This window comes from Odontesthes bonariensis, chromosome 9, assembly GCF_027942865.1.
Source record: "Odontesthes bonariensis isolate fOdoBon6 chromosome 9, fOdoBon6.hap1, whole genome shotgun sequence".
NCBI classification, from domain to species: domain Eukaryota; kingdom Metazoa; phylum Chordata; class Actinopteri; order Atheriniformes; family Atherinopsidae; genus Odontesthes; species Odontesthes bonariensis.
In genome coordinates this window covers 36,448,968-36,468,687 of record NC_134514.1, presented here as the reverse complement: position 1 = coordinate 36,468,687, position 19,720 = coordinate 36,448,968, and the positions used below count along the sequence as shown (strand labels likewise).

The 19,720-nt window shown below is 43.0% G+C and overlaps 1 protein-coding gene across 1 annotated transcript; it reads right to left on the bottom strand.

Annotated features, from left to right (window-relative positions):
• Positions 1-887: 887 nt before the first annotated feature.
• Positions 888-17,683, bottom strand: LOC142388658 (PHD finger protein 12-like). The gene is made up of 15 exons (XM_075474179.1): positions 16,975-17,683; positions 16,509-16,690; positions 14,563-14,635; positions 13,859-14,315; positions 11,107-11,227; positions 10,889-11,021; positions 10,627-10,791; positions 8,384-8,527; positions 6,990-7,668; positions 6,149-6,250; positions 5,897-6,043; positions 5,706-5,801; positions 4,120-4,202; positions 3,876-4,014; positions 888-2,073 (listed from the first exon to the last, which is right to left on the bottom strand). The coding sequence occupies exons 1-15, from the start codon at positions 17,038-17,040 to the stop codon at positions 1,637-1,639; spliced, it is 3,024 nt and encodes a 1,007-aa protein (XP_075330294.1). The 5' UTR covers positions 17,041-17,683; the 3' UTR covers positions 888-1,636.
• Between the last annotated feature and the right edge of the window lie 2,037 nt (positions 17,684-19,720).

Below are 19,720 nucleotides of genomic sequence, written 5' to 3'. Positions count from 1 at the left end.
ATAGTAACTGAGATGAGCTTTCCTCATCCTTTTTGGCCTTTCAGTCTGAGTGATCAGTGAGGAAAGTGGAACCATTACAAGTTACCGATTCATTTTTATATATATATATATATATATATATTTTGGGGCTTTATTGGATAGGACAGTGGAGAGAGACAGGAAGCACTCGAACCAGGGCCAGCTGCAGCGAGGACTATAGCCTCTTGTTCATGGGGCTCCTGCTCAACCCACTACGCCGCGGACCACTCCTTACCGACTAATCTAATACCCGTTTGAACCGTTAGGTCTGGAGCCTATCCCAGCTGCCATCAGGTGAGAGGCAGGCTACACCTTGGGCAGATCAGCAGTCCATGATGGGGCCATTGCAGAGACAAACAATGAAATTACCGACTTAATGGTCTCAGCAAGCATCTTATTCATTCAACGCAATTAAATCAAACTCAAGTGAACTGTAGAATGCAAAGACCATGCGTTTTAACAGAAAGATGCCTTAGTTTATGTTAATTAACTTAAAGGCTGATTTATGGTCGTCAATGGAGATGCTCTCCGTCGCTTGCGTGCGTCGGCCAAAAAATTAGCTCCTTCCTCTCAGAACAACAACACCGCCATTTTTGAAAGAGTTTACTTTGTGCCGGTCAACATTTGGTCAAAATTACAGCCCGACGGAGAACTTCGAAAGGTTAACAGCCTCTCCGTGACTACGGAGACGGATAGCATACTGAGGCCTTAACCCGGAGGTCCAGTAGCATTTTCACCAGTTACTGTACCTTTAAAACATAAACAAGAACCACTTTCAGGACTTTACTCGTTCAACAATTTAGAAAACCAACCGACAAAATCCAAAAAGTCAAGCCACAGAGGCTGAAAATAAGAGAACATGAACTGAATTTGTTATTAGAAAATCTTTCTGTATTTACAGGTTTTAACAGACAAGCAGGTAAAGACAAATATGTGCTAATATACAGAGCAGCACATGATGTTAAAATGAGTGCTAAAACCAGAATGCTATTTACAGATGGACTACAGCGGAAAGTACAGACTAAGAACAGGTTTTTGTTAAATCACAAAACTTCTGGTACTCTACACAGTATCACAAATTTCATGGACTGTACAGTTAAAAACCAAAAAAAATGGTAGATCTACATGAAATCCAATGTTTCTCCAATTGAGAGGCACCGAATTATATATATTTACAATATATATAAATATATACATATAGTGTGTAAGCATGTATGTTTTCATACATATACAGCTACCAGTGGTGCAAAAGCAGCAAAAGAAATGAGAATGTGTGGAATTCAATACTACAAAATAAAAAGTGTTGTGCTAAATGGACTGACTGACATATTAAGGTTACATCACACAAAACTAATATACTGGCAAAAAAATAAAAATATTGAGCCCAGATAAATAATGCTCGCTCAAAAGTCCTAATGGTCTGAAGTGAACTCAAGGTTACTGTCAGTCATTCACAAACAAGAGATTGTCAATAGTACTTCAAGTTCATGCAAAGATATAAACCATTAAAAATGAAAAATAAACTTTTCCCTGTTGACCAACCAGCTGTGCAGTTTTCCCTTCAATGTGACTTGGAAGGTGCAAAAGAAAAGGAGGGGGGGTATGCTTCCTGTGCCGGTTATGGGACAGAGTTGGAGCGCAACACGGGCACTTGGTGGGAAGGGACAGTTTCAGTGTCAGCCTCATCCTGGCTGGAAGGGCTGCTCGTGGTGGCAGTGCTGGGTGGTGGTGTCGAGGTGGTGGTGGGGATGGTGATGGTGCTTGTGCAACTGGCAGCGGGCGTAACAGTCTGCTCCTCTTTGGGCTGCTTACTGACAAACTCAGTGATGCTAAAGACAAACTGGAGGCAGCCAAGTTTGATGTAGCTGCCATGGTGGAGCAGGGCTGTGCCCTCCCACCCCGCCCCACTACCTCCAATCAGGCTGGAGCTGCTCGCCTTACAGCTACATGGCGGCTCCACACTGCCCTGAGGCTGGCAGCTCATCACTCCACCCACCGGCAGCAAGCCCACAACCGGGCTGGGACCTTCGCCCTGCTGACGCTTCTTACTGCGACCTGCACACACAACAGACAGACGACCAATCAGAAATAATCCCATCACCACAAGTTAGGCAGCAACCAGCAGTGATGACAATCAAACCAACAACACCATTCTGTTAAAGACCATTTGATTTGGAATTTTCCATTTCATTAAAAAGTATAGAATTCTCATTTTGTTAAACCACATTTAGGATTTTGAACTCGTGATAAAATACAAAGTCAGAAATTTTATTATCACTCGTGTTTTTATATGGATTTGTCACTATGTGGTGTAAAATATGAGTCCTGCCTTGCATTAGTAAAAAGAATCCTTCAAATACATCTTGGGTGCAGATCCAGATGTGCATAACAGGCGAGTCAAAGTTGGGCCATTGTTCGTGAAATCTGTCCAGAACCTTTAAAGCAGTCCTGCTAACGAACATACTGGAGCAGTCACATGAGCTCCTAAGCAAAGGCACCATGCCGGAAAGTTGGCGGTTCGATTCCCACTCTCGCCACTCAAAAAAAGACTGGAGGAACTGACAGCTGGAGGAGTGTCAGCCCACCTCCTTGTCACGGCCGAGGTGCCCTTGAGCAAGGCACTGTACCCCCATGCTCCCCGGGTGCTGAATGACTGCCCACCGCTCCAGGTTGGCATCTGTCTCTGAGTGTGTGACTGTGCATGTGAGTGTCAACAGGTGCCAACCTGGATGGGTTAAAAGCAGAGGACAAATTTCGTGTGTATGCATGACCAATAAATCGGATCTTAATCTTAATCTTAATGCCCACTACAGCAACAAGTTATCCCATGTTAACGGTTCTTCTACTATATATATATGTGTGTGTGTGTATATACACACACATCTCAGAGAAACTGAGACTTTACAGCCTTTATAGTCTGATGGAGGCCGATGTCTCAAATCACTTCTATAAATGAGAGACTAAGACTTCACCGACTAAGACCGAAACAACCTGACCAAGCAGAACAAAAATGACCACCAGCCTACTTTCTGGGAATAATACAAACCGTACACAACTATAGGACTGAGCTGCCTTTAGAGTTTCACCCTGCTCCATCTGAATCAATGCTTCTTTTTTAAATTAGAACTCCGCTGCCCAAAAGCACATTGCGGACGCTGCAGTGAATGTTCAAACTTCATTTTTCAGCTGGGCCCTTCATGTACAGTAACACTGCTGGCCCTGAGATCCAACTACCTGCAGTCAGGTTGGAGTTGCACTCATTTAACTCCCACTCTCTGTAGATTTTAAACTTTGCCAACACCCTGAACTGACAGAGAGGGGGCCTATCCCAGTGAGCCTCGATGGTTGCTGCTCCCTCATTTAGTTCCAGCACCATTCAGGCCTCACAATTTCACTTTTTTTTTTTCCTTTTGTGCCTCTTCATCTTCACACTTCTGTGTGCCCATGAAAGGGAGTTAGAAAGTGATTTATTCTTTGCAGATTACATCTTAATTCCTAACATTAAAATGGAGGAGAGAAAAGGTATCCCAGAGAAGCAAGAATGAACAGGAGCTGGAGCTTTGTAGCTCAGGAGGAAGGACGATGGTTCGACTCCCGGCTCAGGGCCACAAGTTGAAGTGTCCTTGGGCAAGACACTGAACCCCACATTGATGCGTTTCTCAGTAGAACAAAGCAGTGTGTAGCATGCTGTATGAGTGAATATGGCATGTAGTGTGAAAGAGCCATGAGTGGAGCACTATACAACATCTCATCAGAACATCCAGTGCGACGTGTTGTGCTAATAGGTGAAAACCTATTATCCTTGGAGGGCAAATAGACCAGAGTTCAGTGAGTAACTGAACCAAACGGGTACTCACGGATAATGCCTTGGACTTTGGCCACCAGGCCACTGGGTGCAGATGGTGAAGCCTTCTCAGAGAAGTCACACGAGTAAAGCACATTGTCCACTGTGGTACCATGCTCGCTGTAGTTGAGCAGCTCGTAATGCTTGGTATTCTAAAGAAAAAAATAAAATAAAATAAATCAGATCAAGTCTACGACACTTGCTCTGCAGAATGACTTTAAAGCACAGGCATGTTACGACAGTGTGGAAGCTCGTACCTCATCGTAAAAAATACAGGCGTGTTTCCCCGATATAAAACTGCAGTGACCATAGTTGGTAAGGCACACGTCCATGTCAGCACCTTTGTGGAGAAAAAGGACCAGATTAGTGAGTTGTGGCTTTACAGTGTTGCATTGCACCAGCGCCACCACTTCAGTATGAGTCTCCTGTTACAGTGGTCTGAGAAAGAGGAAGCTTTACTTTCTACGCAGTGGTCACAAGTACGCATTTCACAAACACTCACATGGTCTGAGCACAAGCAGGGGGAAAAGAAAGGAACTGTCAGAAGATGACTTTAATGTTTGTCAGTGCAGAAAAATAATGCTTCTTTACATTTCAACACAACAAAAAACCCTCAGCGGCCTCTAAAAGGCAGACCCCTTTATTGCTACCCATTTTAGGCCATTTTAGGCCTCTGCAGTGCTGGAAAGTGCAGTTCACGACACCACGAGAAGTCTGCTGAGATGCAATGACTTTGGGGAGGGACGGGTCGGTCGGAAAGAAGGGAGACTGCAGTCCGTTCACCGAGAGGTACAGGGGGCCACAACTGCCAAGGCCTCCAGGGGGCCACAACTGCTAAGGCCTCCAGGGGGCCACAACTGCCAAGGCCTCCAGGGGGCCACAACTGCCAAGGCCTCCAGGGGGCCACAACTGCCAAGGCCTCCAGGGGGCCACAACAGCCAAGGCCTCCAGGGGGCCACAACAGCCAAGGCCTCCAGGGGGCCACAACAGCCAAGGCCTCCAGGGGGCCACAACAGCCAAGGCCTCCAAGGGGCCACAACAGCCAATTTCATGCTTCTTAAACCTTGGTGACCACTGAATGGGGCCCAAACCATTTTCTGCACCATTCCTGTTTGCAATGGCATTCTTCTTTTGTCTAAATTGGTCTTTAAAGGGACACTGTGTAATTTCTTCCCCCATCTAGTGGTGCAAAAGTCGAATAAATTTGCTCTCTAGCGCCTCGCGTTTTCAAATGTGCGTTGAACTACGGCAGGCGGTACCTTACCACTAAGTGCTTCTCCTGTGGCGTGGCATAACTATGGTCTTCCATTGCGAACAAAAGTGCAGGCCGTTCAGGCTGTTTTATGCCAGAGAATGTCTAATGGTGTAGACTGGCTCTGTTTATACCTGCGTGCAAACGTGACGTCAAAATGGGGAAAACGTGATTCGAAGTGCTTTATGTCACTCTCGGCACTTCGTCGTTTTTCATAGACCGGAAGGACATGGCAGCCTCCATAGAGCTTGCCCGCTCCATGTAGATACAGACAAGTTATTCTTCACTCAGGAGGATAATTGAGATTTTTGACAGAGATAATTTTACACCAATGAGGACTAATTTATGAATGAATATGTTGATTTGAGATAATAAATTACTTAATATATTACATAGTGTCCCTTTAAAGTTCAGTAAAAGCTTCCTGCTTCCCAAATCAGTGGAATAGTGTTGGATAATGCTGGTTTTAAGATCAAACAAGGTTTCCATAATAATAATAATAATAATAATAATAATAATAATAATAATAATGTGATGTAGGATTCAGTGGACTGCAGAGAATGGAACAGAAGGCATGTCGGCACATCTTACCGGATCCTATGTATAATGTCCTGTAGCACATACTGACAGCTCCTCCCTTCCCCGTCAGAGGGTAGAAGACAGCTCGGGCCTGCACCTTCTTTTGACCTGGAGAGAAGGTGCAGCTTTTAGACCTCAAAACAAAAAAAAAAACTCTAAATACGAGAGAGTTGGCAACAGATGAACAACAGTAGGTGTCTTACTGTCAGGGTACGGTGATGGGATCTTTGAGCTGGCGCTGATGGCTGGGAGGAGTGGAGTGCTGGGTACTTTGGGGGGGAAGAGCTGCTGGATCCTTTGATAGGCCAGCAGCTTGATCATCTCTGCATCAAGCTTGTCCAATTCGATCCCTGCACATCATGCACACACACAACCACAAGAAGGTCATCATGCTGCAGTGCAACAGCATAGTGCTTTAATGGGGTCACTCATCACAAATAAGGCAGCATATTTACCCCCATCCTCCTTCCCATCCTTCATGCAGATTGACAGGTTTTCCAAAGATGAGAGGGTGCTGGGCAGCACCGTGTCCATCAGTCCGGGACCCGTCTTTCTGTCTGTGGAGAACAGGTTCAACTCTAAGAGTGGCCATTTTGCCTCCATGCATCCACAAGAGCTTCCTCTGAATGAGAAGCTTTTATGCACAACAAACTGTTTTCAACACTTTAAAAAGAGCGTTTCATTTGACTCTGCTTAACAAGTCCAGTCTTTACAGAAGTGGGATGTGTTGGAAAACTAATAGAAAACAGTATTTTGCACTGACTCTACCAATTCAAGGCCGTCTAATCTGGTGCAGTAAGTTATTTAGAAAGCTGTGAAACCCATCACATTTCTGTATGTTGACAATTCCAGTTCTTGAAAAAGAAAAGTTAGAATTGGCAGCAGCTCTACTTTGTACAACTCCATAGACACCTATAACTTTTGGAATTACAGTCTAGGAGACATTAAACCATAATTAATAATAAGCAAGACTGTAAAGCAAAATGCGCTCTTTTAAAACAAAGTAAGACAATGAAGTTAGGCTGAGGAAAAAGCATACTAATCAGCTCGGTGAGGATATTCCTCTGCTTTTTCCCCCACTGGTTAGCACAGGTGAGTGCTGGTTTCAAACTATTCCCAGCATTAATCACAGGACCTCTTTCCAAATAGCTGCTTAGTACCAATTCTTTCATTTTCATGATTCAAAATTATTCTAAGACGGACCACAAAAGAACATAATAACCCAAAGATCTTAGGGTCCCTCAAATGTTAATGCAATCTCAGACGGTCATGATAACAAAGTGTGGGAATATGTACCTGGAACTGGTGAGGATGTCCCCAGTTTGGTGGAGTCGTGCCCCTGGTTGTCTTTTGATGGTGCACATGAAGGAGAACTGTTGTGGGGCTTCTCATCGTTGCTCATACACTCTCCCTGGAGATCTGTTTGGGTCCTGTGGTTCAGCTGGCTGCTGTGGGGCCATATCGTGGGGGCAGTGGGGTGGTTTTTCTGAGGGCAGACCTCTCTCGTACTCTCGGGATCCTTTTTAACTGCTTCTGTTCCTATGTGGTTCATTAGCCCCGAGGCAGGGGCTGAGTCTGGTGGGGTCGTACTGGGCTTCAACCTGTGCTGCAGCTCAGCCTGCCTGCAGGAGTCTGAAGCACTCATAGAGTCTACAGGGCCGTTGGCTTTGGGGGGCTGGAGCTCTGTCAGCGGTCCATTGGGCTTCCTACAGTTCTGACACGGTACGGTGCTGCATGTACAAAGACCCGACTCTACTGGGATGTCCCTGGAGAGACAAGCCTCTATACTGCAGCGGTTAGAGCAGGGCTCAGACGAAGAAGTCCTTCCTATAGAGGGCTGAGTTTTTGTCTCCTCTGGTGTAACACATGATTTTATATTGGTTTTTAGGTCCAACTCAGCTGTGGATCCAGCCCTCTGTTTTATGGAGAGGTGTCGCATGATGCTGCACTGGAGTGCAATGACATCTTGAAGCCACTGTCCAAAACAGTACAGAAAAAGTTTGATTCAATGTGACATACATACATTGCCATTGTTAAAAGTAAGGCTGGGCGATAAAACTAGCTCTAGATTTAGTTTATTACCACAAAGCATCGGTTGAGCTATCAGCGGGGAATAGAACTGAATGCCGATGGGGGGTAAAAAGAAGAGTAGACCCAACAACCGGCACAAAAGCTGGGTAGTGGTGGAAATGTATTATATACCTGCGTTATCCATCACAGATCTCTTGGTAATTGAGTATTTTGTACATCTTTGACATCCAAAATTTCTTCTTTTACTGTAGAGCTGCACACAGAGCATCTATTCAGCGCTTTCTCTGTCTTTAATGGCCCACACACTCATCCTACATCCGCCCCTCCACTCTATACGCACAGATATGCCGAATCCAAGTGACACTTTTGAGCATTTTGGTTGCAACATTTAAGCCTTTATGGGCCATTAAAGTAACTTTCTTTCAAGAAAGCACCTAACACAAGGCATACAAACTTATGCTGCAACTCACATTAGTGTGGGCACGCTCCAAACATGCACTATGGCGTGCATGTGACAAGGACAGGTGTATGGGTGAGATGTGACATACAGAACAACAGCACAATCAAATTCTAGATTTTTTCCTACATCACCCAGCCCTGGTTAAAAGTGACGACTAAATAAAAAAAGAAAAGAAAAACATGGCATCAGATGAACCAACCTCGTGCTGTTCAGTTTCTGTGGTGAAGTGCTTTGAGGCCTGCTGGTCAGGAACACTGCTGCAAACCAGCTCTAACTGACGCATCCCGGCAGGAAGCAGTATGGGTGGAGGATTCTGGTACTGAGACTTGATGGCATCTGGCACCTTGGCAAAGAAGAACTGTTAGAAATAACTGCTTGACCATCATATTTCAAAACTCATCCTCTCAAATGTGTGCAGACAGCGGAGACAGGAAGAGGTTTATGCTGGAGGAACTGTGGAGAACAGCTAGCAGACCATTCTCATATATTCTGGAGCCGCCCAGCTATTCAACCATACAGGCAAGAGATCATGCGGATAACCCAAAATATTTTTGGCGATGAAATTCACTGCTCTTTTTCCACAATCTACCTCGGCAATATTGCACCCCATTTACTGGTGCGAGACAAATATCTTTAAAAAATGTTATTAGCAGCCAGCAAGAAAGCTGTAGCCCGGAAATGGCTGCAGGCTTCAACTCCAACAGAGACAGACTGGATAGATGTTGTGACAAATATTCAAAATATGGAAAAGATGACCTTTTCGCTGAGTCTACGGAGCGATAAGTATTCGCAATACTGGGAAAAATGGATTGCGTTTGTGGCCACAAGTGATGCTCACTGAGCCATTACTGTATGAACTGACTTGTATCTCCATCAGCATAATGTCTGTATAAATGTGTAGGTGACCAACTGTTTGTTCTATGTTTTTCTGTATATTGTATGTAGTTTCTTTCTATAAAAATAAAGCACAAAAAAAACAAACAAAAAAAACTCATCCTCTCATCAGGCTACGCCGCATCTTTATCGTTCTAATGTTTCCTAACTTTCCACTTGGTTGCTTACTTTAATTTTTTTTTAAAAGATTCTGAAGGTTTTCCATTAAAGGCGGGGTAGGGGTTCTTTTTCTGGAACATTTTTTTACATATTGCTTGAAATACTCTTCACACCCCCATTGCAACCAATTAATTAAAAGTTTTGACACAAATATGAAAAGTTTTAGTGGCCTCTAGAACGTACAATCTAGGAAAAACAGTATCCAATCATTGTGAACAGACCGTTCACAATGATTGGATACTGATGCCGTCTATCAAACTGCAATCTGCTCCTCCCTCCCCCTCCTTCTCCCTGTGCGCGTACCCTGCTCCGTGAACGTCCAGAAGCTTGGCAGGAAGCTAAACTAGAGCCAGCTTGGCTAGCACCTAGCATTATTAAACGTATAGTTAGCATAAACTAAATACTAAATACGGCAACGATCGATGCTTGCTGTCAGAACAGCGCTCGTGCACCTTCGTGCTCGTGCGCCTTCGTGCGCGTTCATGTACTCTAAAGGCGTGCCTTCGGGGGGAAAGTGAAGAAAAGGGTTGGGACTTTTTACCTGTGTATTTTCAAAATGCAGCTTCGCTGGACTCAAAATCCAGGATCTCCTACCCTACCTTTAAAGGGGAATTTTTTTTTTTTTTTTTTTTTTTTTTTTTAAACCTGGACCTTATTTCCGTGCTCTATGTCGGTCGGATATCTTCACACGCAAACTCCAGGTGGGGCAAAGGAAGCCTGTGCAAGCTGAACTTCCTCCAAGTCGTCATTTTGTTTTGACAGTTTGGAAATACGCAAACATGTTACCAGCAACAGCAAACTGTGTGAAGATAGCAGACCATCACAGAGCACGGAGTAAATAAGCTGTGCTGCAGCGGCGCGTGTCGATGACGTCATCCCAGGTGACCCGGGTGTAGAAAGCCCCCAATAACAACAACAGGGCAGCTCTGAGCTAACAGTGCAATAGTACACGTTCATTCATTCATTGGTCTTAAAGTATTGGTGAAATAAAGACAGATAATGCCTTATTCAGAGGCTGTATTGTCTCTGTTCTCTCCCGTTATATGGATATACACCGACTTTCACCAAACTGTTATTAGTGAGTAGATGAACACATTTCATGCCAGAAATAGAGTCCCGTTTAAAAAAAACTAAAAAAAACAAACTTCCCCTTAAAAAAAAAAAAAGATAGTTTTGTTTTAGTGGTATGAGTATAAAGCCAGAGGGTAAAGCAAGGCATAGTCAATGCACAGGAACAGAGTTGGGCAAACTTAAATATTGTATAATGACTAAAGTTAAGCATACATCGGCTCCCAACTTCAATCTGTGCACAGAAGACACAGGAGGAGAAGAACCAAAAATATGCTGCCACTCAGCGGTCTGCAGTCTCACACTGAGGCAGAGGTCTACCTTAACGGTCCTCTTGTTTTGCTGGTTAGAAGTGCGTCTGTTGGGAGCGTTCTGCCGATGAACTCTACGAAGGAAGTCCAATTTCACAGCGTGCTGGGACATCCGATCCTGGAACTGGTCAAAGAGCTGACAGCGCCTGGACAGACTCAGGTTCCTTTGATTTAGCTGAACAGGAAAACACACATGGAATCAGAAAAACTTACATTATCAAACATAAAAAGTAAAAAAGTATTCAACTTAGAGCCCAAACCACGCCTCTTACCACTAAGTGCTCAACATGGTTTGGACACATCCACTTGCCAGCAGGTAAAGCTGTGAGTGGAGGGTCCAGGCAGTCCATGTGAAAGAGAAGTGGGCAATAATCGCATTGGATGAGTGGTGCCAACCTGCAACTCCTGCAAGAGACAACAAGGCAATTAGAACAGGGCAAGAAAATGGCTCGTGTGTACGTGGCTCTCTTTAGAGACACTAGACGCTAACCTGTTGCATGAAAAGCAGACTTTGACCGGTAGAGGAACCAAGCCATTGGGATCCAGTTCGTGCTGAGGCCTCCTGAACGGCTTCCCGAGAAGCTCCTCTTTTCTCCTTCGCTTACTGCTACCTGGAAAGCCAAAAACCACAAAGCTACATTTGGGAAACAATTAAACTTGGAGCTACTTGGACTGTAATGGGACATTTTCACACATGGTCTGCATCTACGTGTAAATACAGCAGACAATCATCCTGGTAACAGTTGCTCCTTCATACTCTTTTCTGCTGACCTTTGTGTTGCTTTCAATTGATTCTGGACATTGCATACAAAACATTGCAATTTCCACAGAATCCTTTTTTAATTATTATTATTATTATCAAGTGCAACAAAAAGGGGGCTCTTCCTGGTTTTAATTCTGACAACCAATGGGCACATGAGTTCAACGAGTTTTACCTCAGGCTTGACTGCCTTGATTTTAGCAATGAGATTTTAAATCTGAAAAACAAACTTTTCTGTTCTGGTCATACTTCTTTTGATGTCGTCTCTGTGGCCAAATCATTTAAATATTCTAAAGTTGGAAAAAGCCCGGGTCCTGATAATATTAAGCCTCTATGCAGTATGGGTCGGTTCGGAACGGTACGGTACGGGTCGCTTTGGGGTCAGCTTGCGTTCCCACTGTACAAAGGGGATCCTCATGGGTGGGCGGAGTGCCCACCAAAAATTCAAAATTACAGTAACCCTGATTTTTTTTAAGTAAGCGACGCACCTCCACGTTATCAGTGATAGTGTACAGTAATTAATAAATTATAAACAGCATAGTTTGTGCCTGTATAAGCTTGCCCATAGGAAACCGTTTCATGGCTGAATATCTCAAGAGAGCAACCAGCCTCGAATATCTTCGGAACAGCTCCAAATTACCAACAACAAGCAGAGGTGAGTAGAACATCATGTTATAATGTGAAATCAAGGGCCCAGTGTCAAAAAAACGGTCTTGTCCTTTAACCAACAGAAGGTGCCACGGTGCTGGAAGCAGTCCATAGGGATACCTGTGGCTAAGACCAGCCACCCTAAAGCTTTGAATGATTTTAGACCTGTGGCACTGACCTCCCTTGTCATGAAATCTTTTGAAAAATTGATAAAGAAAGATCTTCTTATTAAGACTGAACACCTACTCGACCCTTTACAGTTTGCCTACAGGGCCGGTCGTGGAGTTTAGGATGCTACTGCCACCTTATTAAACTGGGTTTTAAAACATCTTGAAGGTAACAAAAACCCATGCTAAGCTGCTATTTGCAGATTTTTCATCTGCTTTTAACACAATCCAGCCCAACATTCTGATCCATAAGCTTCTTAACATTTTTCATTTAGATTGTAATACCGTGGGCTGGATTCTTGATTTTTAAAATCCAGAACACAGAGAGTGAGGGTGAATGGATGCATGTCGGAAGAGATGACATTATCTTCTCTATATTCTGTACACCGACAATTTCCGCAGTCGGCATGAGAATAGATTCAGTTTAAAATTTTCTGAAGATTCGGTAATAGTCAGTCTCTTACATGATGATGAATATGCCCGTGGTCCTGTGGTCAATGCTTTTCTCCAGTTAAATGTACAGAAAACTAAGGACATGTGCATTGATTTCAGACAAAAGCCCCATAACAAACAATCAAAAAACAGTAATCAAAGGTCAGACAGCAGACATCGTCGAAAATTACAAACATCTTGGGACTATTCTGGATAATAAGTTAAATTTCACCTGCCATTCAGAGAACCTGCAAAAAAAGGGCCAGCAATGACTTGTCTTGTCTGAGAAAACTCTCCAAGTTTCAGATGGATAAGTCCCTGATGATCTTATTTTACAGATCATATACTGAATCTGTGCTGACCTTCTCTCTCCTCTGCTAGTTTGGCAACCTTAACACAAGGTCCAAAAATTCACTGAACAGAGTAATAAAGACGCGCAACAAGATTCTGGGAGTCGAACAGTGCACCCTTACGAATCTGTTCAACAGACAGATAATCAGGAAGGCTAATGCCATTCTGTCTGACAGCTCCCATCCTTTACATTATGAGTTCCAGTTCTTGCCTTCTGGCCCATGGCTCTGACTTCCTCATATGAAGAGCGACAGGTACAAGCACTCCTTCGTCCCTGCAGCTGTTTCCCTTTGGAATTCAGGACAGGGTAGGAGGAGTCGTACCTGATTGGTTGATATTGTTTTTGTTTCTTGTCTCCATGTGGTGTGATTGATGTTGGCAGAAACCGATGGTACGCACCGTTTGCACTTTGGCTACTTTGTAGGGGCTGTTACTGTTGTTTCATCACACTGTATTATCCCTCCCTCTTAGACTCTTAATGATACGTCTTTTATGTTTTATGTCCTTTTTACTTGCTGCAACACTAATTGCCCTACGGGGAAACGAATAAAACTGAATCTAAACGGGTGTTGCTATAGGGCCTTTCTTGTGAGAATGCACCCCTGGTGGAGAATATCCTGCTGCAGGTGTAACCAGCAACAGTCAGAAAGTCTCTGCACATTCTGAGAAAATGCCTATATTTCTGAAATCTGAAATGGTCAGATTTTATTATTAATGTACAGCAATTCGGATTCATTATATTTGGATTGTAACTTCTATTGAGGTTCATTGAAATACATCCACAAGAACAATTCTGTTTTTAAGTCAATTAACTTTAAAATACTACAGGAAATAAATACAGTGTGGTATTGCTGTGACAGCTTTGGGGGTAATGGCTGACTGACCTGGCAGTGCAGTGGTGCATGTGAGCTCACTGGGCAGCTGAAACTGGGTGGGATTTCTCTCCATGGCTGCTGCTATGAGGAGCTGAAAAGGCCTCTTCAGGAGGCGTGGTGTTGGAGCTGCAATCATAGCACCCTCAAGGTCCGCTCCCTGAACATCATCCTCAGGCTCTGCCGCCTCCTCTTCTCCATCATTCTGCTCCTCGGATGGAGTCGGGGTGGATGAAGTGTTGGACGTTGGAGTTCCAGGCCGGCTGCTCGGCCTACTGCTGGTCCTGCGATCCAAAAGGCGAACTTGAGCCACTCGTAGACCCGGACCTGCCGCTCCAGCACCTGGGGGCAGGCCATCGAGCCGCAGTGGTCCGGCATTGAGCTCCAGCTCCACAGCAGGAGACGAAGAGCGCTTCGATAAGGACTTCTCTGGGAGGCCGTTGGTCTGTTCAGACTTCTGCTCCCGCTTCTGGCAGCAACAAAAACACAACAAATTCTGTATTATACAAAGAGTACATTGTTTCAAGACTTGTCATATATGGAACACAAAACATTAGATTAGGATTCACCTTAATACTACTTACTCTGTACTTCAAGTAAAAATATTCAAAATCAAGGATTCAACTTCTTAACAAACATATGTGCAGCTGCAGTTGAGAATAATAGAAAGCAGAGCACGTCTACACAGAGTTTAAAAGGCAACATCTGCTACCAACCTTTTTCCTAACATTGCAGCGATGACACATCCATTCTCCCGGGGGAAGCATTTCTTCACTCAGGGGTGGGTTGCTATGATGAGAAAAAAAAAAAAAAGAAGTGTTGATATCTGTTCAATTAACCGCTGACGATACATGCAGAATAGTATAAAGTATAAAGACTTATTTCATGCATTTTTCTTTTAAATACATGAGTAATGCACTCAACCTTATGCCACTCAGTACATTTAGTTATCTCTAACTCCACCTAGTGGAGTGAAAACATGTGAACACTGATCTTTTAACAACTGATCTGTCAACCTTTGCATGAAAACAGTTTTTATATCCCTGAGAAATACATTCATTCATTCACAAATAACTCATTTTACAACAGCATTCATGCTACTGGTTGAATGCAGTTACATTATGTCTAAATGTGAAACTTAATGAGACTGAAAAAGCTTTTTAAATGTTGCATCACCCAAGACATGAACGGCTAATATAACAAGAAATAAAAAAAAATATAGGACATGCAGCCATGACAAGCATTGCTCTCTTTTCACGAATGTGCCACGAAGCAGTCTTCTCCTCAGCCAACAATCACACATTTATCAGCGACAATAATCAAGTCAGTCTGCAGAGATGAGAGATACTCATTTAAACACCAATGCACGTTCATGCAAAATTACAACAATATGTTCCTCCGCAGCCCAAATAAGGAGAAAGTGTTATGATTCCAGGAGGCAGCCTGAGCGCAACTCCTCCTTACAGCGCCTGAACCGAACAGAACCTTCCGCGTCGGCACCGACACCTTCTCACAACACATTTGGATGACAAACGCTGCCATGCCGCTTTCACGGTTTAAGAAAAAGACTCAAAGTCTCGTTTGTGTTATTCATTGGACCTTTTATTCTCTCAATGCCGAATTCTTAAGATTGGTAAGATGGCGCTGGAACAGATAAAGAGCGCAGGGAGGTCGCCATATTGTAAACACAGGCAGACTCGACTCCATTTTTAGCAGCATTGGCTCTGCTTGGCTGAAGCCTCGACAGGAGGGGAGGACTGACTTTTTTTCTTTCTTTTTTTTTATCTCCTTTCAGACTTACACGTTCTGATAAAAGCCCTCTGTGTTTGATTTACAACGCCATTGTTGTCAGCAACGAATCAACTTAAGCTTTGAAATAAACTGAGACATTTCCGTTATTAAGTGTGACACCATATCCAAAAGCATATTGTACGGAAAAGTATTAGGACCAGGCATAAGGAAACATATTTATATTTTGCCTGTCGAGAATAAAGTAATTAGATGATGGACCAGAGGAGTTGACTTTTTTTACTCGAAAATTCAACTTTATTCTCAACATGTGGACTTTAATCTCGACAGGCAAAATATTAGTATTTTTGCTTATGCCTGGCCCTAATACTCTTCCGTACATATTGTCATACGAGAAACTTGCTGCTCAAAAGAAAACAAGTTTGCTCTCCTGGCTGCACTAAATTAAACCTTCCGCCACCAGAAATACACCGGGAACAGGGCGTCGGTATAATAATGGGTCTCCTCTTTTTATGCTGATGTGTTCCGGTGAAATCGGCATAAAAAATAATTCCCCGGGAAATCCAGAAAAAAGTCCCCCACTGTAAACTGCAATGCTACGGCTCTCTACTGCCCTCCTCGGTTTATTTGGATGTTAGGATGCAAGAACCATCGATCCCCGAACACAAAATTCAAAGGAATAAACGTGAAAACTGAAATAATAAAACTGAATAATGTTACAAGTCTCAAGTCTTGCCGGGGTATAATTTCACTGACATGTGATTTCATTCCTACATTAGGTGTGTGTGACGAAAGCCCCTCAAAGATTAGCATTTTGTGCAGCTGACACAGCCTCCCTTTTTCTCTGCCGATGTTCATCCAAGCATGCAGTTTTTGAAAGCAAGCACTGCCTCTCTGTTTTACTGTAACTTACCAGCACTGGAGGTGGAAAGCGGCCGGACAGTGGTCGCAGCAGAGCAGATCGCCGCCCTCCCGGCAGCTGTCGCAGGTGTCGTGGTTGGTGGCCCTGCCGCTCCTCCGGACGTCTCTGACCAACTTCCGACTCCTCTTCTCTACGTCTTCAGATTTCGGGGGCGCAAGTAGCGTTTGAATTTGCTGAGAAAAGTAGTGAAGCTTTTTTTTAGTAGATGATCATGGTGGCCTATCGTGATCGGTTGGCAAAAAAGTTGGAACGTATGCAACTTTGTGTTGAAAGTCGTTTTATGCTAAGCTTTGGGGGAGAGCTCAACTTGTGCCCTCCATTACCAACCCAAATTAAAAGTGCCCTGACAAAACGACTGAATGAAAACGAAAAAAGACGTTTGAATCATTGAGAAGATACAGCATTAGCAAAACCGAATGTTTCACTTAACTGAGGCCTTTAAGAATAGTAACCTCACCTCCATTAAGCCCCCAGAAGTATCCAAATCGTACACAATCGTCGGGGTCTCCATTTTGTCCCACATTCATCCGGGAGTAGACGTTGCAAAAGGAATTTGCGATGCAAGTACCTTAGGGCACACGGCAGTGGGTGGAAATCCTGCACGAAATTTCTAATTCCAAATGTTTTTGGCCAGCGGGTGGCTAGCCAAGCGTTGCTAGCTATCGTTAGCTGGCTAAAGGAGCTAACGAAGCCAAGACGTTAACCAGTCAAGGTTGTGAACCTAGCTGGCTCCACTAGCTTATGTTGTTGGCCCAAAATAGATAATAAAAATGAAACGTTATCTTGCGATTAGAACGCTGGCTTCTTAACACCACATTTTATGTGCAAGCACAGAGGTTACATCCACTATCAAAGGATCTGTATATTCTTGCTCTTTGCTACAAAAATCCTCCTGCGGCCTAGCTGGCCAGCCATGATTCTTGTTTCTGCTCCTGCAAAAAGGAGCCTTGTAAATCTGTAAACCCATCGGCTCCCATTATCAACAGAAGATGGAAGCAAAAAATAGAGTTGGAAGTTCGGCGTATCGCGGTCCAAAAGCAAGGCTTACGTGAGCGTTCGGAATGTTTAATCCTCAAATCGGAGATGTTGGGGATGCAAATTTAGTTGATGTTATTGTTGTGAAAAAGGCTGTGCATCTACACTGGCTGCTAGCAACATCCTCTACCAGTTGGCGCAACCGCGAACCACCCGACGCGCATGCGCATTTCAACTGATATAATTACTAGGCTATCGCATCTATCCGCTGCCATTGTTCAATAATTATCGTAATGGATATCACCGCCCTTGTCACAGTTGTTCTTATATTAATCAAAACTACTGCTTATATTCTTCTGCATGTGAGACACGCACTATTTGTTAGAGCTTGCAACGTCTGTTACTGACGCTTCGAACTCGGCTATAGGTCCTTAGCATGCGACGTAAGCTATGGCTGCTTCTACTGTGGCCTGTCCTGATTGATTGTGGCATGCACCGTGCCTTATTCAATGTTATGTATAAAAGTGCTTTGAAATAACGTTATTACTAGCGTGAAAATAATCCACTTTGTATATATTTTTTGCTATCAGTGCAAAGGTACTTTAACATGATTTATTTTGGATTTCCTTACGTTTTCATCTCAGTACGACTGGTATAAGCTATTATTACAGATTCAATTAAATTCATTTTTATTTATATAGCGCCAAATACAACAAATGTAATCTCAAGGCACTTAGATAATAAAGTCCAATTAAGCCAATTGGAATTCAATTAATTGTACTCATAATTATTCATAAAATAATCCAATTCGTTCATATAGAGCCAATTCAAAAACAATTTCCTAGCTAAGGAAACCAACAGATTGCACTGAAACATTTTTTTTTTCGGTCCAATCTCCCGTCCATTCATATTAGATCTGTATATAATGATCTAATATCCAATTTTATACAGGCCTAGTAAGTTGGTTTTTGTTTTTGTCACGTCGTTATTTCATTTTCACCGTTTTTTACCTGTTTCAGTGGCCAGGATTGGTTACAGCTGTGACTCATTATCAATCATGATAAAATCCCAGTGCTCCTTTTTTCTGTGTATGTTTTGAACAACAGACATACTATACACGACCAGGAAGAAATATCAATACATTACCAATAAAAAATAAAGGTAAAAAGTAATGTTGGAAAGAAATAAGTACCGTCTAAATATAACATACTTTAATGTAATTTTCTTTTGTTGTATTTGTCCATATAAAGTTATTCTAGCATAGAAGAAGTTGCTGTAGTTCTTAGTTTCACACCAAGTCATTATGTTCAAATGAGGGCTGTGTGTGGGGGGCCAGACCATCTGTTGCAAGACTCATTGATCATGTTGTGGTTGAAGAAAATTGAGATCTGTCTATCATTTAAACTATATGCAAAATAAACCCCATTTTTAAAAAAAATAAATGGATGATGTTTCTTGATATGTTTCAGGGATATTGAATAGTGGAGGTAATTTGTTGCCCTCACCAGCAGAGGGAGGCAAGGCCCTGTAGTTTGAGTTGTTGGCCAAATGGATTCTCAACTCTGCAAGTTAAAATTAACTTTAAAATGACTATCTAAAATAAAAAATGTGGCGGATATTTCAACTTCCCATTTCATGGTGAAACATCAAATTTCAAAGAGTCGTCACACCCATGCCAATTGACGAAAACTTTTTCTTTTGATAACTTTTAACCACACATGTTTAAAGATCATATGAAGACATTTCCAGGCCTCTATGTGTTCATTTCTAAGAGGAATTAATTGAAATTAACGTCTGTGAGGCGCCAAAATGGCGTCTTTTTATCAATATGACCGACTTTCTAACCGTTGTTCATTCTTTGTCTTCTGCTTTGCCCTGATGAAGACCACAGAGGTGGTTGAAACATGTTGGCATTTTATTATGATTAGCCAAAGTCATTAAAGGCTTTTTATTTAATACCTTCTTCCTGTTCTACTTTTGAGTGCCTGGGACTTATTTCTTTTATGACCGACTTTCTGTTGGGTTTGGGACAACGCTCCAAGAGGATTATGTTATCTTGATGTGTTCTACAAGTTTGCTAAGTTTTATGAAATTCCAGAAGTTGCAGTTATGGGGCTATCAAAAAAGGTGGCGCAGTGGAGTCATTTTTCCCTGAAAATTAAGGACACCCTAAAAATGTGTAACTTTACGCATTCCCCTGGAGGTGTATGCAAACAACAGAGTTTTTG